Here is a 27,657-nt window from a genome sequence, read left to right as displayed (position 1 = left end):
CTGTGTATGTGCAAATGCTTCCCAGTGTTTTCCTATGGGAAAGCATTGGATTAGCTGAGAATGTCTCTGCCACTTCCTGGTCTCTGCAGAAGGTCAACGCAGGAGCTTTAAATCCTGGACAGTCTGAAGCAAAAATGGTCATCAAAAGATCTTTATTTAAATGTCTTACCTTCGCAATTTATAAAGTGCGAGAGAGTCTGGCATTTATAATTAGATATTTTTTGTGCATCCTTTTATTAAAACTACTGTGTCTTATAACAGGAGCCAATATGACTCTTTAGATAACGGAGGTGGGTTTGGCATTTACCTAGAACATTGCAAGGGTTAACAGTTCTTGTGAATTCATTCTGCATATAGGCTTCTCCCCCCATACTATTATGAATGTACTGCTCCGCTGAGCATGTGGGCGCTTTACAAATGGATTATAATGCAAACATGATTGCTTTTACCTAAAAAGAGAAGGCTTTTCAGTCTGTTACCATGGAGAGTGTCAGAAGGCATGGAGGGATAAAGGGAACAGGTGTTTTTGTATTCTGCAGGGGTCACAGTGTTAACGATCTCATATATGCACAGGAACTAAGATGTTTGCAGAACGCTTGCACTCTGTGTACAGAAGGTTTTGAAACGCACTGAAATTAAAGAAAAAGAAGATGCCAGTTGTTTTGTATCCATTGTTTACCCATTAAAAACAAACACAATTGTACGGTAGTAGCAAGTATAGCTGAGTGAATGGACTCAATGGATCTCCCCCCTTCCCCAGGGCAAACAGCCTCACATTAAAATTACATATATGAACCTTTCAAATTCTTAAAAGTGTATTCACTAAACCATACATTTAAATCCTCTGCATTGGTGCCCAACGTTTGTATTTTCAATGGATTTCCAGGATAACGGCACATTAAGTATCTAAACACCACCGGAGGCTCGCATTTAAGCCTAAAGGATAGCAGTATGCGGAATAGTACATATTGAAAAAGGATAAAATTGCCCAGAATAGCATGTATTAAAGAGACACTAAGCTCCGTTACCACGCACACACGGATGGCGGTGATACGCTGTACGTAATAGGGGTGGGTCAGCCCAGCACATGCTGTCTATTATACAGTTTTGGATATCTCGGTGACTGCAGAGGGAATAAAGCGCTCAGTGGACAGAGAAATCCAATTAGTGCTCCATTGAGAGTTATCAGCTTGTGAATGTAGGTCAAATATTGGCCTTAGAAGGGTTATTTCAAACACTATGAACACTTCTGTGATTTGAAGTGATGATGGTGGTAGGAGTCTGTAAGTGCAGTGTTTAGCTATATAAACGCCGTGCAGAGTTATCCCCTTTGCTGCAGGCGGTGAAACTCCACCTCCATCAGCTCTGTTGAAGCGTGATTAGCCAGTTCTGTGCTGGATAATGTCAATTCCGTGCATATTTCTATCCACAGAATGTAATTTATTGGCTGAGAGTGTTCAATTGATGCTCCCAGCCAATTAGGGCCCGGCATCTGCCATAGAGGACCCAGGTAAGACAGAAAACCATAGCAAAACAGTTACTCCATTATTGGGAAACAAGGCACGGGTATCCCTGGCATCATAGCCCCTAGAGCGAGCGGGCTGTAATGGTTATGATATTTGGAGTAACCCTTTAAGGACAGGATCTATACGCAATTTACATAGCTGGCTTCCAAGATAATTACACACTTTAACAAAACCTGTTTTAGTCCTGAACTGGGACTAAACTTTAAAGATAGGCTATTGGGTTTGTGGTTTTCTAACATTCTGTGTTGCCTTATTCAATTATTTACCAGGATTCAGAGTTTTAAATTTCTTACCAACTTGGCTATTTTTGCTAAATCAATGGAAAAACCTGTTGTCAACGCACACAATACCCCGTTTAGTGGTAACACCCCTGTTAAATCTCTCTATACTGTGAAAAAGAATGTATACGGTGTTACAACACAAAGCCGAGTTGTGACACAAGTTTACACGTGTTGCAAAACGATTTCTGAAAATAGAACCAACCAGCTTTGTAGCTCCTACCAAATAAAAGGTGGACTAAAAGTCTGGGTGTGCTTTGAGTAACAGCTGTTACAAACAATGCACACAATCCTACAACACCCTATGATGGTATTTAAGTATTATGTGAAAAAATTTACAATTTCATGCATTATGGAGATTTAAAAAAAATAAAAAATAAAAATAATAATAATAATAATAATAATCATCTTTGTTTATAGAAATAGTTCTCAACTTAGGTGTCAAAATTTTACAATGAAATACAATGTGGGATCCAGTGGGTACAAACCATCACACTAAGCACCCCCCTGCTGTGCAATGAGATCACTGAGTACTAATCATGTGATCGTATGACAGTAGTAAGATGCTGTGCTCGGACATACAATGCATGACAGTGTCGTTAATCACATCAGAGGTTTAGTGTGTGTCAGCTACTTCTAACCTCAACCAGAGACTCCACTTTATTTTTGGCATGGATTTCATACACATTAAAAACCCAACCATCACAACAACTATCATAGTTCTTAACACGGCCAAATTATATGATTTAAAAATAAATATATTTCACATGTGAAAAGGGAAAAATTAGAAAATATATGCTACGCTTGGTTATATTCTTATAGGAACATTACAGTGTCAGAAACACAAATGTATTCCTGATACTAGTATTTAACTATTTAGGTCTCCAGAACTTAACCCCTTAAGGACACATGACATGTGTGACATGTCATGATTCCCTTTTATTCCAGAAGTTTGGTCCTTAAGGGGTTAAGGTCGCCTTTTCTCCCACGCCATGCTGGTCTCGCCGTGCCTGCTCGGATTCCATGGCTGAGTTCCTCAACTTTGATGATCTCAGCTAATCCAATGCTTTCCAATAGAAAAGATTAGGAGGCTACTGCACATGCGTGGTAAAATGCTGCGCCAATCAGCATCTTCTTACAAAGATGCATTGAATCAATGCATCTCTATGGGGAGCGTTCAATGCCACCATACAGAGCATGTATACGCTTAACGTAGGTGAAACTAGAAATCAGCTTTAGCGCCGCCTGAGTGACTGCCACTAGAGATGTTATTAGGCAGCAATGTAAACACTGCCTTTTCTCTGAAAAGGCAGTGTTTACAGTGATCATCCTGCAGGGACAGTTTATAGACACCAGACCCACTACATTAAGCTGTAGCAGCTCTGGTGACTATAGTGTCCCTTTAACTGCTTTTGCAGATCTCTTTGACTTTTTGTCCCAATTCAGCTATTTAGTAAATTTGAAATTTACAATTTAGTGAATAAACCTGCAATGTAAGTTGATTCCATGTGGATTAAAGGTATTAGCCCAACCTGTGTGCATATGAGTCCATGAGCGTCACAAAGCAAAGCCCAAGCTGATCTCTGGATACTTAAAAGGGGACGAAGAGGCAGAGCAATCTTGATAGAGCAACTTAACTACAAGAATCACCAGAATCCACAAATTAAAGTAACACTAAAGTGTTAGGAATGCAAAGCATGAGGACATCCAATGTCATTTCACAGAGTTAAAGGGACACTATAGTCACCCAGACCACTTCAGCTCAATGTTTTCCTGACACTATAGTGATCCTTTAAACTGTGTAAATGAAGGAAGCACCTCAGAGCCAGCCACTAGATGCAGTTTTACCCTGAAATGAAAACATTATTTTACATTGCAGGACTAAGGGGGACAGGGGCATTGCACCCAGACCACTTCAATGACAGGCCTATAGTGTCCCTTTAAATGGTGAGCTATTGAAAGGTGTATTTTAAATACCATTACCCTTACAGCCCAACTATAGAAGTTATGGTGCCTGTAGTTATCTCAGTGTAAAGAGTGAAACCATTTTTGAGCTTAATGAAGTGGTCTGGGTGCCAGGTCCCTCTAGGATTAACCCTTTTTATTTTTATATATAAACATAGCAGTTTCAGAGAAACTGCTATGTTTATAATAGGGTTAATCCAGCCTCCAAATCCTCTAGTGGCTGTCTCACTGACAGCCGCTAGAGGCGCTTGCGTGATTCTCACTGTGAAAATCACAGTGAGAGCACGCAAGCGTCCATAGGAAAGCCGGCTGAATGCGCGCGCAGCTCTTGCCGTGCATGCGCATTCAGCCGAAAGGGAGGACTGGAGGCGGAGAGGAGGAGGAGAGCTCCCCGCCCGGCGCTGGAATAAAGGTAAGTTTTAACCCTTTACTCTACCCAGAGCACAGCGGGAGGGGGTCCCTGAGGGTGGGGGCACCCTCAGGGCATTCTAGTGCCAGGAAAACGAGTATGTTTTCCTGGCACTATAGTGGTCCTTTAAATTTATATGGCTTACCAGCACCAGCTATGCATGATACAGCATGCCCCACAAATAACCTGCCCAGTTATCCCAAAAAACAGCAAGCTCTCCACTAAAATTTTTGTTACAGTAAGGTCTTAAGCTCCCGGTCACAGCTGACTGAGAAATGATCTGTTACAGTTTCCTTAGGCTATCCCTATTTAAAACTCACCTTCTAACCAGTAAAGTTCTATGAATAGCCCACCACAGCACGTGAGAGACATAATGAAACAGGGTGACCTCTAATTGACACATGGGCGTAGTAGAAGAAGAGATCGAATATGCCCTGTGTTTTCCGTGGCTTCTAAAAAAACTAATTTACCCTTCTGTGTGCCAAGTCCTTTGGGGTCCTGAATTACACAAAATTATAATGAGGAGGGGGCGTGGCTTGGACGCCGAGGCTAATGGCGGCGTAAACCGGGAGCTCCCCACAGGCTCAGCACATATCCTCGCCCGATAAGCACTGCAGACCACCGAAATGGGAAAAACCCACCGGACATCACAGGCCAACCAGCCCTCCAGCACCCCGAAGGGGGCACAACATTCTGCCATGAGGCAATTTCTCGTGCCGCCGGCCGAGCTGCCAGCCCAGGCCTCCAATGACTCCGAGGCCTCGGGCCTTTCCCGCCCGCCATCACCACATGTCGACCACCTAGGGGGAAGCCACCCCCAGCCTGAATGGATCGAGATGATCCGAAACCTGCCCACCAAAGCCGACCTGAAGGAGGCTAATGCCGCCCTCCATAAGTCCCTCTCAGAGGAACTGCGCACCATGCGGGAAGACATCCAGGGCACCCAACAGAAGGTAGCCCAATTAGAAGCCGACTGCGACCACATGGCAGCGGCACAATCTGCAAATACCTGCACACTCCAACAACAGGGAGTCCAACTCCGACAAATGGCGCAGCACATAGAGGACCTCGATAACCGTGGGCGGAGGCAAAACATACGGATCAGAGGTATGCCAGAGGAACTTGATCAAACTACCCCTATCAGGGACACGCTGTCAGAATTATTCAACAACCTCCTCGGCCGGCCACCAACCACCCACATAGAATTTATCAGGGCACATAGAGCCCTCAGGCCGAAAGGACCCCCAGATGCCCCCCCTAGAGACATCATTTGCTGCCTTGCCCACTTCCAGACAAAGGAAGACATCCTACACAGAGCCAGGGACACCAAACAGGTGATCTCTAATGGGGTAGAGGTACAACTGTTCCCAGACTTATCGCCAGCGACACTTGCCTACAGGAGAGCGATGCGCCCTCTCACACGGGCACTGCAGACTAACAAAGTCAGATACAGATGGAACTTCCCCACGGGGCTACAAGCAACCACTCAGAACGGACCTTTCACTGTGAAAAGTGAGGGGGACATGGAAGACCTTCTAAAAGAACTACACCTCACGCCGATTCAAATGACCTGGCCCGACCCACTGAACTTTTACTCCTTTCCACAGGGGCCGAACCCCCCAGCTCCAATTCAACAGCAACGAGTGAGGAGATCCCGACAACAAGCCACGAGGCCGTCGGGCGCAACGCGCTAATGGCCCCAAGCGGCGGTTACCCGAGGCTGGACATTGTGAAAGACTTGGCCTAACACTGCACGGCCCTCCAGCGCACTCCCGACCACGTGCTCCCCAGAGACACTACCCGAAAAGATCACCGCACGGAACCAATGCAGCGCTGTGGAATTACAATTTAAAGTGACCCTCCTGACGGGCCGCGCCACCACATCAGCGGAACCCCCGAGTATTGGGGTGGACTGAGACTAATAATGCCGGAGCCGGCATACCGAACTGATGAGAGCCCTTGCTCGCAAGTACACCAGGGTCGAAAGGGAGGGGGAGGGGGGTGGAGAAGACCTAACTCCCTGGCTGGGGCCCGCCGCCGCCACCCACCCGGCCAGTAACGACCCTCGGCGAGCGGGCCGGGGGGGGTGGAGCCGGCGGGCCACACCTGGGGAGGGGGATCCGGGGAGACCCGGAGCTACTGGAACTAGGGGTAGCCAGAACACAGACATGACACAACACCGATAAGGAGACGACAAGGACTCACAATACCAACACACACAGAGGGGTGACGATAACGGGGGAGACCTCAAGATCACACACTATGCAAGCCCCGGAGCCAAGACTGAGCAACCAGACCACTGACGGACAGGGAACACACAACACACACTACCCGCTGAAGTAGAGGCCAAGAAGGGGGCCTACACAGAACAGGGGGGGACGTGCGGGCGGGGGAGGCGCGGGAGGGATCCGGGATAATGCACAAGGTAATGGGCCTGTACAGGCAAGCTTCACAACAACCACAGCTAGTTAACCAAACAACTGTTAATGTTTTGATAGACTCGTTGTCTAATGTACGTAATGTTAATGTTTTACTGATGTTTCCGATGTTATTGCTAAATACCGATGGCTTTACTCCCATACAGGCCACGAGGCCACACAACCTCAGGCGAGGATTACGACACCAACCACATACGAGACGCACATTGGAGCCGCAGGGGACCGACACGGGTCTGTGACGGCAACAGGTGACTAAGGAGAGATCCGACGGTTACGGACCGGACACAGACGTTGCCCGCTAGGTGAGCCTAGACCTCCTTTCACTACCCCACGGGACGGGGCGTCAACCCAAGGTGAGCAGCCCGCACGGGTCACAGGTGGAACCGTGCGCCGCAACTCCCCGACGCCCACACCCAGACGCCACCTCAAGGTGACGAGACCTACATATCCCCCCCACCCCCGTTACGCCCCTCTTCACCCCACTCCTCCACTCCCCCCCCCCCCCCTTCCTACGCTCCTCCACTACTGACAGAGGGGCCCCACCAGGTCGAACATGACACTGACCCCCGCCCAACTCAACATCATGACCATTAATGCCAGGGGACTCAACCAGCCCAAAAAACGGACTGGGGCCCTGAGGGACTTCCACGCCCGCAGGGCCTCGGTGGTCATGATCCAAGAGACACATTTCAGGAAAGGCGACAGACCGAAACTGACGAACCACCACTACCCTCACGGATACTTTAGCGACTTCCATGGGGGCAAATCTAGAGGGACAGCCATCCTAATAAACAAACGAGTGCCGTTCCAGGAGGGGGGGTGCCTCACCGACGAAGAAGGTAGATACCTCTTCCTCAAGGGCAAGATAGCTGAGCAACCCTACACATTTGCTACCATATACGCCCCCAACAGAAGACAGTGCCGCTTCCTTCTCCAGACACTACGCAAACTACACGCGTTCGCTGAGGGGACGCTGGTGCTGGGGGGGGGACTTTAACATCACACTAGACCCAGCCTGGGACTGCTCCTCCGGCACATCCCACACCCCGCTGCAACAGCTGCACTCCCTCAAGTCACTCCTTAGGAAATACCGGCTGATAGACTGCTGGAGAGCTCATCATTCCGACGAAAAAGACTTCACGTACTTTTCCCACCCACACCAGACATACACCAGAATAGATCACTTCTACACCACACAACACGCACTACCCCTAGTAGAAGAAGCAACGATTGGTGTGGCGACGTGGTCAGACCACGCACCTGTCACCTTACGCTTAAAATCCCCGCTCTACCGACCCACCATCACTAAATGGAGACTCAACGAGTATCTCCTGACCAGAACAGACCTCACGAACCACATCGGGGAAAAAATCAGGGACTATTTCCTGGACAACCCCCCAGCACTGACGTCCCCGACGATTAGATGGGAAGCCCACAAACGTGCGATACGGGGACACTTTATACAACAGGGAGCCCTACTCAAGAAACACTCTGAGGCCCGCCTGACCCAGATCCTGACAGACATCCAACACGAGGAAGACCTCAACAAACACTCACCACACACCACACACCAAACGAGACTCCTACAGCTAAGGCGCGCGTTAACCTCGCTGCTCCACTCTAAGTTCCACAGGGACGCGATAAGACACAAAGCATTCTTCTCCATACACGGGAACAAGAGCGGAAAACTCCTAGCCAACATGCTTGCCAAAAAGAGACAGCTCACATACATTGACAGAATCAGAGACAAAAGTGGCAAACTCCATCGCCTCCCGACCGATATACTAACCGCGATACGGACGTACTACGCCGACCTATACTCCCTACCGCAACCGCACACAGAGACGGCGAAAACACGACTACGGGATAAAATACGCACATACCTCAACGCACACGCATCCCCGACTATAGACGACAAAACGGCATCGCTGCTGGACGAACCAATCACACTAGCAGAGCTGACACGGGCGATCAAACAAACTAAACCGGGCAAGAGCCCGGGCCCTGATGGCCTCCCGCTAAAATATTACAAGACCTTCGCGGATAGCTTATACCCGCCACTAGTAGACTCCTTTAATGCGGTGAGGGAGGGCCAACCCATCCCCAAGCAAGCCCTGACAGCCCACATCACCATAATCCCCAAGGAGGGTAAATATGGGGAACACTGCGGGAGTTACAGGCCAATCTCCCTCATCAATTGCGATGTTCAATTCCTTGCAAAGATCCTGGCGACACGGCTGCAGTCGCACATCCCCAGATTGGTCCACCCAGACCAGGTGGGGTTTGTGGGAGGTCGCGAAGCCAGGGACAACACCACCCGAACACTCACCCTCATGCACGGCAGGGGGGCGGGAGCCGGGGGCCTTCTCCTGCTGTCCACAGACGCGGAGAAGGCCTTCGACAGAGTCGGTTGGACATACCTTTTCGACACTCTGACACATGCGGGCCTGGGAACACACATGATGCGATGGATCACTGCCCTGTATCACGAGCCGACGGCACACGTCCTTGTCAACGGTGCGCTGACCCCCGAACTCACAATACACAACGGCACCAGACAGGGCTGCCCCCTATCCCCCTTGTTGTTCGTCCTAGCTCTAGAACCGTTCTTGACACACATCAGAAGCAACACTGACATCACAGGCATCACGACAGGCGACGTCCACCATAAAGTGGCCGCCTTCGCAGATGACCTGCTATTCTTCATCACCAACCCAGAAATAACCCTGCCCAACATCCAACAGGCCTTTAAGGAATTCGGAGAGATCTCTAATCTAAAAATAAACTATGCTAAATCCCATATCCTGAACGTCAGTGTCCCCAATAGACGCGCTGACCCCATACACCAGAGCTTCCCATTCCAATGGGCAGACCAAAAGATCAGGTACCTAGGAACCTGGCTGACCAAGGACAGCAAAGACCTCTTCCAAGCCAATTTCGCCACCACACTCACCACCTTCCAAAAAGACATGAAAGAATGGGCGCACCCGCATATATCCTGGCTCGGGAGGGTCCAAGTCATTAAGATGAATTTCCTCCCACGCCTGCTATACTTATTCCAAACCATCCCAATTAAACTCCCCGGGGCGTTTTTTGCCACACTAAAAACAGCCATGATCACGTACATCTGGGATGGTAGACGTCCCAGGATGAAAACCGCCACTCTAATGAAACCAAAAGACATGGGGGGCCTAGCACTGCCGGACTTCCGCTCATACCACACGGCCACGCATCTCCAGAGGGTGATGGAATGGACGAAGAGCGGAGTCCATAAAATGTGGAAAGTGGCGGAGGAGTCGGAGGCGAACATGCCACTAGCAGTCATACCCTGGGGCAGGAAGGACCCAGACACCCGAGCCATGTCCCCATACATTAGATCCACCCTGGACATCTGGCGCAAAGCGGCGAAAACACATAACTTGGCGCCCTACCCCTCCCCCCTGACACCTCTGGTACACAACGCAGACTTTAAACCGGGCCTCGACCCGAAAGCATTTCAAAACATCCTCCAGACCCCGATACCGAGATTACACCACATCACCACTAACGGCAAATGCACACCACTAGCAGACATGCTAGGGGGTGGGACACCCACTTTCACACAAAGCTTCAAACACGCACAACTTTCCACCTTCATACGCACTCTACCAAAGGGAACCGCACTCACCAGAAATCGGACAACATTCGAGACACTGTGCGATAGCCCAGACCCACTACCACACGGAGTCTCCCTCATATACGCACTGTTACAGACAGACACCCACTGCTAAACCTCTATTCATGGGGAAATGGGAAGCGGCACTGAACACAACGTTCACAGACGCAGAATGGGAGCAGATATGCTACCTCACCCACCACTGCTCGACACACAGCAAGACCCAAGAGACGGCATTTAAACTCCTGACGAACTGGTACCGCACCCCACACCTCCTTCACAACATAGACCCAGAACACACTAGCCTCTGCTGGAGGTGCGAGAAGGAAACAGGAACTGCAATTCATATATGGTGGGAATGCGAAACAATTAGACCGTACTGGGAGGGCATACACGACATCTTAAAGATGTTCTCGGACGCGCCCCCCCCCCTGGAACCGGCAGCAATGCTCCTTCACCACACCACAGTACCTAGATCCAGATACAAGAGATCCATGACGGTTAGGATACTAAACGTAGCTAAACAGATAGTCCCCCTCTATTGGAAACAAAAGACCGCACCTCCGTTGAAGGTATGGTTCGCCAAGATGGAAGAACTTAGGGCAATAGAAAACCTGATCATGTCAGCCTCAGACAAACCCCAGACTTACGCTGAGACCTGGACATTGTGGCTCCTCGAAACCGCCAAAGACACCTTCCTAGAGAAGCTCAAGGACAGGGACATGACCGAACCCCGACCCCCCCCCCCCCCCAATACTACCTAGAAAGAACGCGACTGGAGACTGGAACCCATGACTGCACCACCCTGGAGCTCCAATGCGCACCTCCACTCTACCACTACAAAGAAACGATTAATTTACGCTGCTCCCTTATACAGCACGTACTCACCACATTACACTTCTAGACACAGGTTAACGCATCTATCGCAGCGGACGAACACAACGTCTAGATGCGGCACACATAGCCAACAGAGCCCGAACAGGAGTGAGACCCAAAACCAAGTACTGCAGCACTCCTCCCCAGGAGGCGAAAGCCACCGCGAGACTCAAACACACAGTAGGGACGCAACCAACCCACACGCATCGAATAGGTTGTACACAATGCTACATACCCATATGTTACACGGGACCTGCGAGTCCGACATTAAAGTGGGCCTGCGAGCCCAACTAAGCATGCATATGTCAGGATCGGGACAGGGATCCAACACGCAGGGTACGAAGAGTGGAAAGGTACGTATACCGGGCCTTAGAATGGCCGGACTAACGTACCGAGAGTAATAGAGAATAGTCAGAGACAAGCCGAGGTCGAGGGAACGAGAAGACAGATAAGCGAGAGACAAGCCGGGTCAAGGGATAACAGAGATAAGCAGGGTAGTACAACAAGCCGAGTCAAAACCAATAGAGCAAACGAGAATACCAGAGCACTGAGTGACTAGACAAGCTAGAACCACGACAGGGCAATGAGCTGAAGTGAGAAGTAAGCCTAAATACCCTGGCTCCGGATGGTAGACACGCCTCTGACAAGTACCGATTGGATATCGGACACTTGAGTGGCAGGTCGCTCGTGATAGCGTCATGACGTCACGTATTGAGCGTCCCGCTAGAAAAGGACGTGGATTCCTCGCGGTCGGTGTTTAAGTGACTGGATGAACCGCGAGGAACGAAGGAAACAGCTCGTTTGGATGGATAAACTACTAAGTCTCTACCTCTTTTAGAGGTAGAGGCCTCAGGTACCCTGACAGTACCCCCCCTCTCAGATACGCCCACCGGGCGGAAGGAACCGGGACGAGATGGGAAGCGGAGGTGAAATGCTCTGCGAAGACGAGAAGCATGAACGTCCTCCTGAGGTACCCAACTCCTCTCTTCAGGACCATATCCCCTCCAGTTGACCAGATATTGCAATTTTCCCCTTGAAATTCTGGAATCAATGATGGAACTGACCTCGTACTCCTCCCGACCCTCCACCTGAACAGGACGAGGTGAGGAAACCTTAGAGGAGAATTTGTTGCAAATAAGAGGTTTCAACAAGGAGACATGAAAAGAGTTAGGAATGCGTAAGGCAGGTGGCAGAGCAAGGCGATACGCAACCGGGTTGATACGAGTGAGGACCCTGTAAGGACCTATGTAGCGAGGAGCAAATTTCATAGATGGAACTTTTAGGCGAATATTCTTAGTACTCAACCACACCCTATCCCCAGGAACAAAGACAGGAGCCGCTCTTCTATGCTTGTCAGCGTGTTTCTTGAATAACGAGGAATTATGTAACAGAATTTGCCGAGTCTGATCCCATAATTTCTTCAGATTGGCGACATGATCATCAACCGACGGTATCCCCTGAGAAGAGGAAACCGAAGGAAAAATTGAAGGATGAAAGCCATAGTTCATGAAGAAAGGGCTAGAACGAGTTGAATCACAAACAAGGTTATTGTGTGCGAACTCCGCCCAAGGAATCAAACCGACCCAATCGTCCTGGTGTTCGGAAATAAAGCAACGTAAATATTGTTCGATTTTTTGATTAGTACGTTCAGCAGCTCCGTTAGACTGAGGGTGATAGGCAGAGGAGAAGTTCAATTTTATTCCCATTTGAGAACAAAAGGATCTCCAGAAACGTGAGACAAATTGAGAACCTCTATCAGAAACAATCTCCGAAGGAATCCCATGTAGGCGAAAAACCTCTCTCGCAAAAATCTCTGCCAATTCAGGAGAAGTCGGAAGTTTAGGTAATGGCACGAAATGGGCCATCTTAGTAAATCTATCCACCACCGTGAGAATAACAGTCTGTCTCTTGGAAGCAGGCAAATCTACGATAAAGTCTATGGACAAACAGGACCAAGGTTTCTCAGGAATGTCCAAGGGGTGTAACAGACCACAAGGAGATGTATGAGGTTGTTTAGTCTTGGCACAAGTCTCACAAGCTGCGACGAACTCCTCAATATCTTTTCGTAGTGAAGGCCACCAGAAATCCTTGGATATCAGAGAGTAAGTCTTGCGAATACCAGGATGGCCAGCTACTTTACTTTCGTGAAAACATTGTAAGAGCTCCAGTTGGAGTTCAGGGGGGACAAAGTTTCTTCCCTCAGGAGTGTTTCCGGGTGCCAGATGTTGTGACTTCAAGATCTGGTCAAGTAGCGGAGAATGGATTTTGAGACTGGTATTAGCAATAATATTGCACTTGGGTACAATGGAGGACAAAAGTGGTTCAACTGTAGCAGAAGGCTCATATTGGCGGGATAGCGCATCGGCTTTAGAATTTTTTGACCCAGGTCTGTAAGTCAGGACGTAATTGAAATGGGTAAGAAACAACGACCAACGAGCCTGTCTGGAGGACAAACGCTTGGCCTCTCCGATATAAGACAAATTTTTGTGGTCCGTTAGAATGGTAACAGGATGTAATGTACCTTCCAATAAATGTCTCCACTCTTTCAAAGCCTTGATAACCGCTAGTAATTCTCTGTCACCAATGTCATATCTGCTCTCTGTACCAGACAATTTTTTAGAGAAAAATCCACATGGATGTAATGGTTTATCAACACCCAACCTTTGAGATAGGACAGCACCTAAACCAGTCTCTGATGCGTCTACCTCAAGTAGGAAAGGCAGTGAAGTGTTGGGGTGAACTAAAATTGGAGCGGAAGCGAAAAGCTCCTTGAGAGTTTTGAACGCAAGAAGAGCTTCAGTAGTCCAATTCTTAGTATCAGCCCCCTGTTTGGTCATATTGGTGATAGGCGCGATAATAGAAGAATAACCCTTAATAAAGCGCCTATAATAATTAGAAAAACCAATAAATCTCTGTACGGCTTTAAGACCTATGGGTAAAGGCCACTCTAGAATGGACTGGAGCTTATCCGGATCCATCTTAAATCCCTCCCCAGAGATCACATAGCCGAGAAAGGTTACCTGGGTTTGATCAAAGCTACATTTCTCCAACTTGCAATACAAGCCATGCTGGAGAAGCTTGTGCAAAACCCTCCTGACTTGCTTGTGATGAGTCTCAATCTCACTAGAATGTATGAGTATATCATCTAGGTATACAATGACGCAATCTTGCTGAAATTCCCTAAGAACCTCATTTATCAGATCCTGGAATACAGCTGGTGCATTGCATAACCCAAAAGGCATAACTGTATATTCATAGTGGCCATATCGAGTATTGAATGCCGTCATCCACTCATGTCCCTGCTGGATTCTCACCAAGTTATATGCCCCTCTGAGATCTAACTTGGTGAAAATTGTAGAGCCCTTCAAACGATCGAAGAGTTCGGTGATCAAGGGAATCGGGTAGGCATTTTTAATGGTTATCTTATTTAGGCCTCGATAATCAATACAAGGTCTTAAAGAACCATCCTTCTTTTTAACAAAAAAAAATCCAGCCCCGGCAGGGGAGGAGGACCTCCTAATGAATCCCTTGTCTAAATTTTCGTGAATATACTCCTCTAGAACTGAGTTCTCTTTCGTAGATAATGGGTATACATGACCTCTGGGCGGCATGGTACCAGGGAGTAGGTTAATTTTGCAATCAAAGGACCTGTGTGGGGGTAAGGTATCGGCTTTCTTTTTGTCAAATACTGCCTTTAAATCTAGATACTGAGGCGGAATTTGTGTCTCTGTAGGATTGTCAAAGTTATCCGAGGAGTTGGTTAAGCAGAGAGGTGAAACCTTCCGCAAGCACTTCTCTTGACAATTCTGTCCCCACGAAACTATCTCCCCTGACTCCCAATTAATAATAGGGTTATGTCTCCTCAACCAGGAGTACCCCAGGACTATGGGAATAGACGGAGAAGAAATGAGCAGTAAGGATATGTCCTCTCTATGTAGGATGCCAACAGTTAAGTTAATCGGAATGGTCTCACGGAAAATAACAGGCTCAAGTAACGGTCTACCATCAATGGCCTCAACAGCCAGTGGTGTCTCTTTTAACTGGGATGGAATAGCATGCTTGGCAGCAAAACCCTGATCTATAAAGCTCTCAGCAGCTCCAGAATCGATTAGTGCCATAGTCCTTACTACTCCCTTTTCCCACTTTAAAGAAACGGGTAACAGAAGCCTGAGCTCTTTGTAGTTGTGAATAGAGGACAAAGTAGAAACACCCAAGGCCTGTCCTCTAGAGAAACTTAGGTGCGAGCGTTTCCCGAACGATTAGGACAATTTAGGCGTAAATGACCTCTGAGTCCACAATACATACATAAACCCTCCCTTCTCCTGTACTGTCTCTCCCTCTCTGTGAGATGAGTACTGCCTATCTGCATAGGTTCAGAAATACGTAAGTCCTCGAACTCAGAATTTTGAAAGGTAGGCGCTAGTTTAAAGGAGGGTCTATGGGTCCTATCTCGAGTGTTCTGCCTCTCTCTTAGGCGTTCATCAATACGAGATATAAAGGAAATTAAATCCTCCAAATTCTCAGGGAGTTCTCTAGTAGCGACCTCGTCAAGAATTACATCTGATAACCCATTCAGAAACACATCTATATAAGCCTGTTCGTTCCACTTAACTTCTGCCGCCAAGGACCTGAACTCTAGTGCATAATCCACAAGTGTTCGATTGTCCTGTCTAAGGCGCAACAGTAATCTAGCTGCATTGACCTTTCTACCAGGAGGGTCAAAAGTTCTTCTAAACGCAGCTACAAAGGCATTATAATTATAGACTAGTGGATTATCATTCTCCCATAAAGGATTGGCCCATCTCAGAGCTTTCTCAATGAGTAAAGTAATAACAAATCCAACCTTCGCTCTATCTGTAGGATAAGAGCGGGGTTGTAATTCGAAATGGATGCTAATCTGGTTCAGAAAGCCACGACACTTCTCCGGTGACCCGCCATAACGTACTGGTGGGGTAATACGGGAAGAAGCACCTACAGGGGCTACCTCTAGACCTGAGACTGCAGGAGAAATAGAAGGAGTACGTGTCTCCTCAGGTGGGTTACTAGCACGAGACAAAAGTGCCTGTAGTGCTAGAGCCATCTGATCCATCCTATGCTCCATGGCGTCAAACCTGGGATCAGAAGAACCAAGCTGACTGTTTGTACCTGCAGGATCCATTGGCCCTGTCGTAATGTCAGGATCGGGACAGGGATCCAACACGCAGGGTACGAAGAGTGGAAAGGTACGTATACCGGGCCTTAGAATGGCCGGACTAACGTACCGAGAGTAATAGAGAATAGTCAGAGACAAGCCGAGGTCGAGGGAACGAGAAGACAGATAAGCGAGAGACAAGCCGGGTCAAGGGATAACAGAGATAAGCAGGGTAGTACAACAAGCCGAGTCAAAACCAATAGAGCAAACGAGAATACCAGAGCACTGAGTGACTAGACAAGCTAGAACCACGACAGGGCAATGAGCTGAAGTGAGAAGTAAGCCTAAATACCCTGGCTCCGGATGGTAGACACGCCTCTGACAAGTACCGATTGGATATCGGACACTTGAGTGGCAGGTCGCTCGTGATAGCGTCATGACGTCACGTATTGAGCGTCCCGCTAGAAAAGGACGTGGATTCCTCGCGGTCGGTGTTTAAGTGACTGGATGAACCGCGAGGAACGAAGGAAACAGCTCGTTTGGATGGATAAACTACTAAGTCTCTACCTCTTTTAGAGGTAGAGGCCTCAGGTACCCTGACAGCATATTACTGTCCCTAACAAAAGGCATAGCGCACAGTATGCTCTCGCACAAGCACCTAAGAAACTGTATACGCCTGACAACTCACCCGTGAGGGCCTGCGTGCCTGATGACTTCTTTCATTGTAAGGTAAATCTGTTTACGTGTTCTACTATAATTAGAGACCTGCGAGTCTCAAAATCCTGAACAAAAACAAAATAAAAATTACATTTACAAAAAAAATAAAAAATTATAATGAGGAAATAAGCCAAACGTCAAAATTAGCATACTTCCATATAGTTACAACTGCATTACTAAACGGATTGAAGCTGTGGTCATCCATACTCCGTCACACCTCAATCTTTACAAGGCCCTTTCATTATAATATACAATTGTCCCAGTTTATAGTTTCATATAAACAGGGGCACTTTCCAGGGATCTCACCTTCATTATCCAAATGGATCAAATTCAATAAGTCTGTTTTATTAATGTCAATTTCTTCCAGCCCAGACCATATTGATTGCCTGAACGTGATGTAAGACAGTGCAGAGGCAGCATAACCACTTCAGCAACCACACTCGTTAATCTTCCTCTTCATTTAGATTGCCGATATATTCGAAAAACTAGGACACCAGATTTTGGATAAACACCAAAATACAGGATTGTTAAAACCACTGGATATTGAGTAAAGCTGAAGTGGTAGAGGTTAACACAGTGAGGGAGTTTAAGCACACGTAGGATACGCATTAGGCTAGACTAGCGTATAAGATAAGGCCAGGGACTAATGAAAGTATTTAGAATATTGGGCAGACTAGATGGGCCGAATGGTTCTTATCTGTCTTCACGTTCTATGTTGTTCTAAAAGAAAACTCGAAAAATGACTTATTTTTGACAATCTATTTCAAGTCTTAAATAGAAGAGTACACAAAGAGAACTACAGGGAGTTCATAGAGATTTTCACATTTAAAGGACGATTGTCAACAAAATTCAATCCTCTCTGCATGATCCTATTGCATAAAAAACAGCGCGATCGGATCCAATGATCCACTCACGCTGTTCTCGGATGTGGGGAACTAAAATAAGGACTTTCCTGCAAAAATCTGGACATTTGGGAGGGATACAAGTTAAGCTGAGCAGCAGTTGGTAAGATCGCTATTCAGTCTGAGCCAACACAGGCCTCGATTTAATAAGCTTTCCAAACGATTCAGCAATGTTAGAAAATTTTCCAAACGATTTATATACAAAAAGTTTCATTAAATATTGTAACATTTTGTCGATCCCAAAATTGTCAAACTGGAGAAATCCTCAGTCGGCTATGCTTCTATTTCACCTACGGTACTTTATTCTTAAATTTAAAATTCACTTGAATTCCTAATAATTTGTTGAGTTATCCTCAGCATGAACATTCCATTGATTGTAGCAGTGACTACTATTCTACTTACCAGTAAGCTACACCTTTCTAAATCTCGCCTATTGACTTTTCTGACCTACAAATACTACGTGTGCAGACCAGCAAGCCTGCAAGAATAACTGCTCAATAAACCCACTGAACGTCCGTCTGCCCAGCAAACACGAGGCAGCTGTCTGCTTATAGGTATCAAACTGTTGTATAAGGAAGTATCTACTAATCCTCTACAACGTAAGAGGACCTGTTACCATCATACCACTGTGCTTCACTCAACATGGCGCAAGAAAGTAACCAGTACTTTTAGGAACTGATTTCCATGACATCCAGTGTGTCAGGGCCTCGGAGCTGTACTGATTCCAGCCTTGGTTGCTCACCTATACTTTAGACCAACAAACCGTTTGGACTGCACATCCCCAACCACTAGGTATTGGGACGCAGAAAAAGATGCCCCCGGGGTTAGTGTTACTCCCAGGGGCCAGAATGCCTAGCTAATGCTCGGCTTTCCTGAAACCCCATTGGTTGCTTCTTTACTTGTATTGACTACTGCATAGCTTTCTATGTGAGCTTTGCCACAGTTTATTTCATGAAAATGCATGAAAGAAACAATTCTGCAACCGATTAGAAAAGTAATGGTTTCATTATATTTCCCCCTCAGCACCCCACGTATACAGCATAGACTCTATAGGTAGAACGCTAAATGGGAGCATCTCAGATGTAATGAGGATTTCTCATGCAGTGAGTTATCGAGCTACGCCACTATTTGTAGAGGCTGGGCAAAGTATTGATCTATAGCTTCAAGCAGGGAATTACAGCTGCAATCATTTTTGCAGCTATGGTTAAAGAAAAATTCCAAGCACACTAGTAGTGGTGAACCAGAAGCTCTGGACTCCATGGTAAGATGCCAAACTGTTCTAAAATGGGAGGATGTGAGAATGGTGTCAGTGCACCACAGCCACTATATTCACAACAGCTTGCTGGGAAACATCAAAAGAGCATTGATGCTTTTAAAATAAAATTGTTCCGAAAAGCTAGGAAAATCGTTCCAGACTTTGTAATGCCCTCTGACCAAATTGTATGGGGTAACAGTATACTAAGTTCTAGTAACTTATTGCAATACATAAAATAAGTCTAAAGGGGGCGGAGCCTAGCAGCGCAACTGAATAGACGCCATATTACATAGCTCCGAGTGCAAAAAATAAAATCCACTAAATATCACCGGCATCACTGCACACCCAGCCGAACAAAGGGCAGATATCGCAGCAGCACATCACCCTGAACCCGCCGATGCCTTTTTTCCTCACCCCGGGGAAAAAAAAAAAGACAGAGCCGAGGCTACAAGGCCTACCACGCCAGCAGACAACCCTCCGCATACGGAAGCCTCCCAGACTGGGACAAACCAGACTTTCTAACCCTGCTGGCAGGCAATATGGGCAGGAGAAACCAAAAGACACCGCGACTACCACCGGAACGCAGCAAGACATATGCCAGATGCTGCAACACGCAACACCCACGACAGTACCGGTACCGCGAGAAGCCTCCCTCTCCAGAGAGCCCTCGACCTCAGGAGCCGACGGCGGGATCTCACGACGAAGTCCAACACCGGCACACAGAGAGACCCCATACCCACCCGTAACAGAAGCCCCGGCAACAAAACGGGAACTCCAAGACATGCTCATCGGCCTCCAAAACAATCTTAGGGCGATGTGGGAGGCGGACCTGGCAGCCCTCACGGCGGAGGTACAGGCCGTTAAAAGGCGTACACCGACAACTAAGGGAAACGTGACAGACCTACAAACGTGACTTCAAGGACTTCAAGCGACAGGGTGCAACACCTGCAAGATACACAGGCCGAAACGAACAGACAAATACACATATTGGATGACAGGGGAAGGAGAAAAAACAAAGGTACGAGGAATAGCAGAGACAATACCCCTAGAAGAATTGCCACACTTCGTGAGAAGGTTAGTGACATCCTTAATGCCAGCGAAAGAGGCCAAATACCTTGCATTTGATGGGACATACAGAATAACCAAATCCCCAAGGGCCCCCAAAACTGCACCACGTGACGTCATCCTTAGGTGCCAAATGATGTCTACCAAGCTAAGCCTACTAGCGGCGATCAAAGGGAAGACGCCATATAACTTAGAGGAATGCAAAATCTCCTTCTTCCAAGACCTCAGCAGAGCCACACTAAAATGGCGAAAAACCATGCAGCCCCTCGCGCAGACCCTACAAAAAGAAGGGGTGTCCTACAGATGGGCAACACCACACACAATGTGGGTCACCAAAGAAGGGAAGCACTACAAGGCCACAGACCGTGCAGACGCTCCCGCGCTCCTGGCGGCACTGAACTTACCTTCATGTCACACCGCCACCCACGAACTGCCGGGCACACAGCCTCGGATGAACTCTGACAACGATACGTTTTCATCTGTCCACAGAGGAGATAGGAGACCGACGACCTGAAAACAGCAGACCCAAGCTGCAGTGACATATATGAGACTATCACAGTTTAAAAATGTTTAGCATGTTTGTTGATACATCTCCGCTTACTTTGCCTACAATCATACACCCACACACCGACACATGCCTTGCCGGGACACCCAAACAGCACACATGACGCGCACACACCGCTTAGCGACTCTCCTCTCTCCCCCTCCCCCCCTCCTCCCACACAGGGCACAGAAGTGTCAGGAAAGAAGGAACACTAAGGGGACATGGGCTCAGAATTCCAGACAAGGGCCAGAACTGGGCCAAAAGCCAGACCCCACACTAGCGACTATCTTACATAGATATCCCACTCACCAGAGGAGGAACCAACCCGGAAGATAACGTAGAAACTAATAGGAATCATAACCCCCCAACCAGGTGAAGGCAACCCAATAGCAAAGCCAACTCCCCCTTACCTAAACCTAAATGACCTCGATCTAGCAAACATCACTGGCACACAACCCCCGCAGAACTACACGTGGGGGGGGTCAACTACCCCTAACAGCGACCAATTCATTACAACCCAACAGACCACCATACCCATAAAAATGTGCACTACACTAACCCGACATAACTACTAAGCCATAATGTTACATGCGATGTTATCCACTGTATATGACCATGGTGTAAAAGTGTACACGTATGTTACATGCAAAAATAAAGAATTACAAAAAATACAAAAATAAGTCTAAAATGATATCTGGTGACTAATCCCCTGGTCAGCTGGCATGGTTCATAAAGCACACCAAACAAATGATAAGGTAACATGCATTAGCCGCCATTGCTCCCTCCTCCTTCCCCTCCAAAGTCAATGGAAGGATTAGATTTACAGAGTTGCAGTCATTGCTTATGGTGATTCCATCCAAGACCTGCTTACACCATGCAGTCAATTGATTCAGAATGATTTAGTAAACATACCAAGACATGCTACTGATCTCGGACAATGAATGAGCATGTATGATGAACACATGATATGAAGAGAGATGATGTCAGAACAGCTGCCACACATTTGAAGTCACGAGTCATATTTCTACAGCAACAAATAGAAACTGGTTTGTCCTAAATGTATTCTGAGACTAAGCTTAAAATCAAGCCACGTTACTTTTTACAAACACAAACATACACAATATGCATGTGATGAAAATATGACTTGGAATCATTTTTATAAAAGTATGTTATTTATATTACTATTAACAAAGCACGAAAATATTATGTGGCACTGTATAATATGTGGGCCACCAAACAAGGAGTTGCAACATGTCAAGTCAGACATACAGAAACAGAAAATATTGAGAGACCTGCTCAAATCAGCTCATAATTCAATCTCTACAGGGTGTCAAAGTGATAGCAAAATGTGAGATCAAATTTAATGTTTACTTTAAGATTCAACACCTCTGATTTAGGAGGGAGTTGGATCACCCTGAATCAAAGCCACACTCCAAGCACTGCAATAACCTGTGATCTTTGCAAATCTCATGATGCAAGAGGCTCCCCTATCCATGAGGCCAATTTGCAGAAATTCACGCACACCTTTAGGTTGTAAGCTCTTTTGGGCAGGGAGCTCTTCACCTCCTGTTCCAATCTGTCCATCATTTTTTTTTAAATTGTTAGAATCATATATTTGCCTTTTTACCCATTATACAGTCTTGCAGAATATGTTGGCGCTATATAAATAATTCCAGGTGTAGTTGAAGTTATAAGCCCAACCACAGCTTGATTACACAGGGGAAAGCAAGGGTTCCTCCTGTGCGTACCACGTCCTTGTCACATACGAATCACCACTACTTACAGCTGGCTCCCTCCCCACTTGCAATGCAGTCGTATATGAACATAATTTACATATCTTTAATGAAGACCCTTGCACATCAACAGGATTCTGAGAGATTTACTGCACACATTTGTTTAGCAAGAAACAAAATGAAATATCTGAAGACATGCAATAAATGACTTGACTCCACCATAGGCAATTACAGTACAAATTGTATTTGAGCAACAGAGGAGGAGGAATGCTAAATGATTTGGAGATAAAACGTTAATGGCACAGAAGAGTAGTCCACATTAGGCAGCAATCAGCCCTATAAAAAAGAAGTCTTGACATTTTTTAAGACGTTATAGAACAAACTATTACTAGATGTACAAAATAGATATCAAAAAAGCTGATAGCAACAATAAAATGCTGGATTATAACATTCTATCTGAGAAATAAAAAATAAACGAGGGATGAACACATTCATTCCATGACACACACACACACACACACATTTTCCCCCAAATTAAATATATATCCTCGTCAGTGTAGGGGCTAACCAATAGGGTGATAACATTATAATGGTACTCAACAATAACGGTTGAAACACTACGTAACCTACAATACTTGAAGGAGTCAGAATAGATTTATTTTTCTTCCAAATCACAAAATTAGAAAATATAATATACAGTTAAATAAACTGTAGCTGTACAATGCACAATTCTATTTGTAGGGACACGTAGTGGCTTCTCCAACAATCCACACCCTTAACACCAGGAATGGAGTCTACAGCCAATACACCAAGCCAGGAACCTCTGAAGGCATTCGTAGTTCTGCTTATCCAATACTGAAAGATTGGGATAAAACCAAACTTGGTTTTCAACACAACTCAAAACACAAATTTTATCTTCCTTCATACCTGATCATTAACAAGTGGGATTTGCCAAGGGCTGATACTTGGTTTTGGGTATAAAGTAGTTTTTACCAGGAGTGTTCCTAAGCTTTGACAAAATATTAGTGGAGGGATGCTTTTATTCTCTACCAGCCAAACTCTGCTTTCATTGTACAATCTCTGGATTTACAATCTTTTTATTGGAAATTTTTTATGATTGCAGTATTCTTCCTTACGGGCAATAAAAATCAAATCATTTTATTTGTAAATCCCTGTACAAAAACAGGAACACCTCCAAGAGTAATGCAGACACTATAATATAAAACAGTGACACTTACTCCAGGTATTAGTTTACTACATTTCCCATGATGCTTAGCTATCGTTAAAGCGGCTTTGTCACCATAATATAATGCGAGTTAAAATTAAAGTTAAATTAAAAGGTATTTCTACTTTATCTTATGGTCGAGATGGAGTTTCCATTGCTGCATTTAGTCAATTCAAACAAGACGCATCACAAGATTTGGTCTTTAGAGGGTCTCACTGTCTTGGGAGATACCGCACAGACCCCTTTGCTGTACTATTGCGCATGCACAAGAGTACAGCAGTGACAATTGCTCCTAGCAGAGGAGGCACCAGGTGCTGAAAAAAAAAAGGCAGCTCCTGTGAAGATCATCAGGTTAGTTCAATTACCTATAGCTCAACCCCTTGCAAGTGTGGATGTCACTTTCAGGGGTCTTTGCAAAATTTATATACAGTCTATACGCAGATGGGCTGACATGGTTAATCATCATTGGTTTAAAAAAATAAAATAAATATGAACGTTAAAAGTAAGCAATTGTTTATGTGGAATATAAAAACACACACATATAGATACACATCTACAGTCTAAATCAGAAAGGGGCAAAAGGAAACTGCATTCATATATAACCTCAAGAATTGGGAGTTTTCCCAAAAGATTTTTCTTGTTGGTGACTAATGTTTAAAAAATGGAGTAAACCTCCCTTCATATTATGGGGGGCGGTGGCTATGATGTGCCTGCTGCCAGGGGCTGCACCTTCCCTAAAACACACACAGATCTGCAATTTAACAAACCCCATATTAGTAAAATAAATATACTGATCAGCTCTGCAATAGGCCTGAGCAATGCATGGGACTCTGACTAACCTGATATCACTTTCATTATCTCAGGCTACTAATTACAAAGTCTAAATGATATACTGTAGCACACAGGCTGCATAACTCAACAGCCACCATGAAGGGGGAAAAAAAGGAATAAAAACAAACAAAAAACAGCTTTCAAGAGGAATGCACTTATTTAACCCTTGAAATTCCTGCCAGATTATGAAGGATGATAAGAGACTAACACAACAACAATCTTGCCAGTGAGAGACCTGCAGAACAAGATTTGGAAGGAGGGGTTGATTGACCCCAGGGATCTATTATTTTTAATAATATGCTTCATCAAAGTAAAACAATGTAATCAAAGTGTAGCAATGCAATACAGCTCATAGATCATCAAGGCAAACCCACACTGACTCCAAAATATGCTCTGCAAAAAAAGGCATTTATCTGCAGAAAACACAACATTGACCTAAGTTACCTTGCCAACTGCACAGATAACACAGTGACATGTAATATCTCATGAGCTGATCCAATTAAAAACCATACAGATCTTCTAGACTAGGGGGTGGCTAGAATCTGCATCACCAGCTGTTAAAAGACTCCAACTCCTACTATGCAGTTCTACCACAATTAGGCAATCTTCCTTTCCATCCCACCCACTCCCCTGTCTGATGGCATTCCCAGCCATTAAGAGACTCTTTATGGGGTCCAGCCTGAAACTCACCCATGCAGGTAGATCAGATGTAGCAATTTTATGTTTCACAGCTTTCTCCTCATTCTCCAGAAATGCCAATGCCCTGTTCAGTCTTGAATTCTTATTCCCTTTATTTTTACTCCACCAGATAAAAGCTCCCAAGGCGATCAGCAGCCAGCTGAAGCTAAACCCAAAATATCCCAACACATACACAGGGAAGATAATCACAAAAGTCTTGGCAAACTGGTAAAACACCCCTGTGATGTCCAGGCTGATCATGCCAGGCTCATCATCTGGCACAGCTGGTGGGGTAGCTGGTGGGGTGGCTGCCCCTGCCTGCCCACTGCCCCCTGTAGTGGCTTTAGGCCCCCCTTGGGGGGTACTGGTGGTACTCATCCTGCTCACTGGGCTCTCTTGCCAGCTCAGAGGGAGGAAATTCTTCTTAGTTCTTTTTTTCAGTTTAAGATCCCAGAGCTGTACCCTCTCTCACCCCCCTAAATCCACATTAAGGACTCCATGCACTCCCCCAGCTTCTCCCTGCCCCCTCCCAAGGCTTCCTTGACTTGCAGAGTGCCTGTGCCATGCACATGTGAAAGCAATTGCACAGACAGTGAGCTCCAGGAGCAGCCAAGGCTGTGTCACTGTCTGAGCTCCCCTCCCACTGCTCACTCACAGCTACAGGATGTGCACACAGCTACTACCCTGCCTGCTTCTCCTTCTTTTTTTTTTTTTCTTTTTTTTTTTCTTGTGTGTTTTAAGCAGCGAACTTTATTTAAAATGGCAGACGGACAAAAACAATGTCACTGGACTTACTAAACTAGGAGTTTCAGAGAACTGACAAGGGAAATTCTTCTCAAATCTTCCTCCAGTCTAAAATCCCTTAAGAGATCTCTGTCAATGTATCACAATATAGAATGCAGCAGTAATCATGATTGATTCGATTTCTAACCTGTTTTATTTTACATTTATAGCTGTGTATTCTAATATTTGGTATACTGTACCCTATTGTAACAAAATGTAATGTTTGTGGGCCCAAAATATACTTAAAAACAAGAGGAATATTAATGTATCCTTCCTGGTAAAATACTTTCGAAATAAATAAAACAAATAATTGAAGCAAAAATAGCAAATAGTTGAATTTTTTTTTTTTTTTTTTTACTCTTAAATTTCCAGATGAAGATTATGTGGATATAGTTTATTATAAACATGATGTTATTTTATGTAGTATAGATATAGTTCTTTCGAGCGGTTTCTTCATCAGTCTAGAGTTCCTGTTACACATTATAAATGTCTCATTTATTGTTAAATTCCCTCCTTTATACTGGTGTAAAGCGCTGCGGACTAAGCCGGCGCTACATAAACGCCAATAATAAAGTATCTTCTGCAGATTAAAAAAAAAAAATGTAAAATATGGAGGTCGGTATGAAAATACTTTGCATTAATATTTCTGGCAGTAGAATTCGAAAAGTATTGATCTTTTTTTTTATTATTTTAGTCATCATAGTATAAATACATTTTAAAGTATGAAATAGCTGTTGCTCAATGACCCGAACCTACATTATCCTTGTAAGTTGAATTACTGGGAAGGCAAAACATGTCAGGCAAAGTTCAGAGTCAGACCTTTATTCTCATGCAACAGGCCTGAGTATAGGTGAATCACCTATACCTATGTCCTACCTAGATTGTCTAACAGCAGGGTCATCGCTATTTGAGAAGTTGGTAATACACTAATTGCACTTAGTTGAAATGTATTTTTTTTTTTTAAATAGTTTTATAGCTTGGCTACTTTGACAGAAATTGCAATTTCCTGATTAATTTCCAACTATTTCTGCTGATTTATTCAATAAAGTCAAAGTAAATCCGGTTCGGATTAGCAAATACAATTTGGGACCATCCTGCAAATTTTGCAAAGGAGTCTACAAACATGCTTAAATGTACTCCAGATTGCAGCCTGTCTGGGTGTAACCAGATAGCTGAACTCCAGAACCGAATTGGAGAAATGTGCACCTGAATGCTCAGTCACCAGAATTGGACACTTAATGCATGCTAATTCAGGTAAGCTGAATTCACAAATTAAAGAGAACAACACTGGTTAGAAATGGAACAAGTCCATCCACCAGAGTTGTGATGGTTGAAGGATACAATGGGGCATAACCCCTGAAAATACAGAAGAAAAGAAAATGGACTAATGGGTGGCAGATACAGACAATCTGCCTCCCAAAAAGACCTAGTATCCTAATGGAGAGAGAGCTGCTCTGCAATTGTATGATAAATATCAGAGTGGAACGCAGAGAGCAAAAACAAAAAAACTCTTTATTAGTCCCTCTTGGGGGAAGACTCAAAAATAACTAAACAAACATAAATAATTAAAATAGGACCATCTGGAATTATCTACTGACTCATCCAGATTAAATGATCAAGAAGATGACTGTAAGTATCATGCAACA

At 45.4% G+C, this 27,657-nt stretch overlaps 1 protein-coding gene across 3 annotated transcripts in view; it reads right to left on the bottom strand.

Moving 5' to 3' along the window:
• The window catches only part of ESYT2 (extended synaptotagmin 2), a 136,164-nt gene extending 110,260 nt beyond the window's left edge, over positions 1 to 25,904 (bottom strand). For all 3 annotated transcript variants that reach the window (XM_063452662.1, XM_063452663.1, XM_063452664.1), the window contains exon 1: positions 25,241 to 25,904. In XM_063452662.1, the coding sequence (XP_063308732.1) occupies positions 25,241 to 25,606 (366 nt within the window). In that variant the 5' untranslated portion in view covers positions 25,607 to 25,904. The remainder of the gene's footprint in view (positions 1 to 25,240) is intronic.
• Between the last annotated feature and the right edge of the window lie 1,753 nt (positions 25,905 to 27,657).

Source organism: Pelobates fuscus, chromosome 4 (assembly GCF_036172605.1).
Source record: "Pelobates fuscus isolate aPelFus1 chromosome 4, aPelFus1.pri, whole genome shotgun sequence".
Lineage (NCBI taxonomy): Eukaryota > Metazoa > Chordata > Amphibia > Anura > Pelobatidae > Pelobates > Pelobates fuscus.
This window is presented reverse-complemented; position numbering and strand designations above follow the sequence as displayed.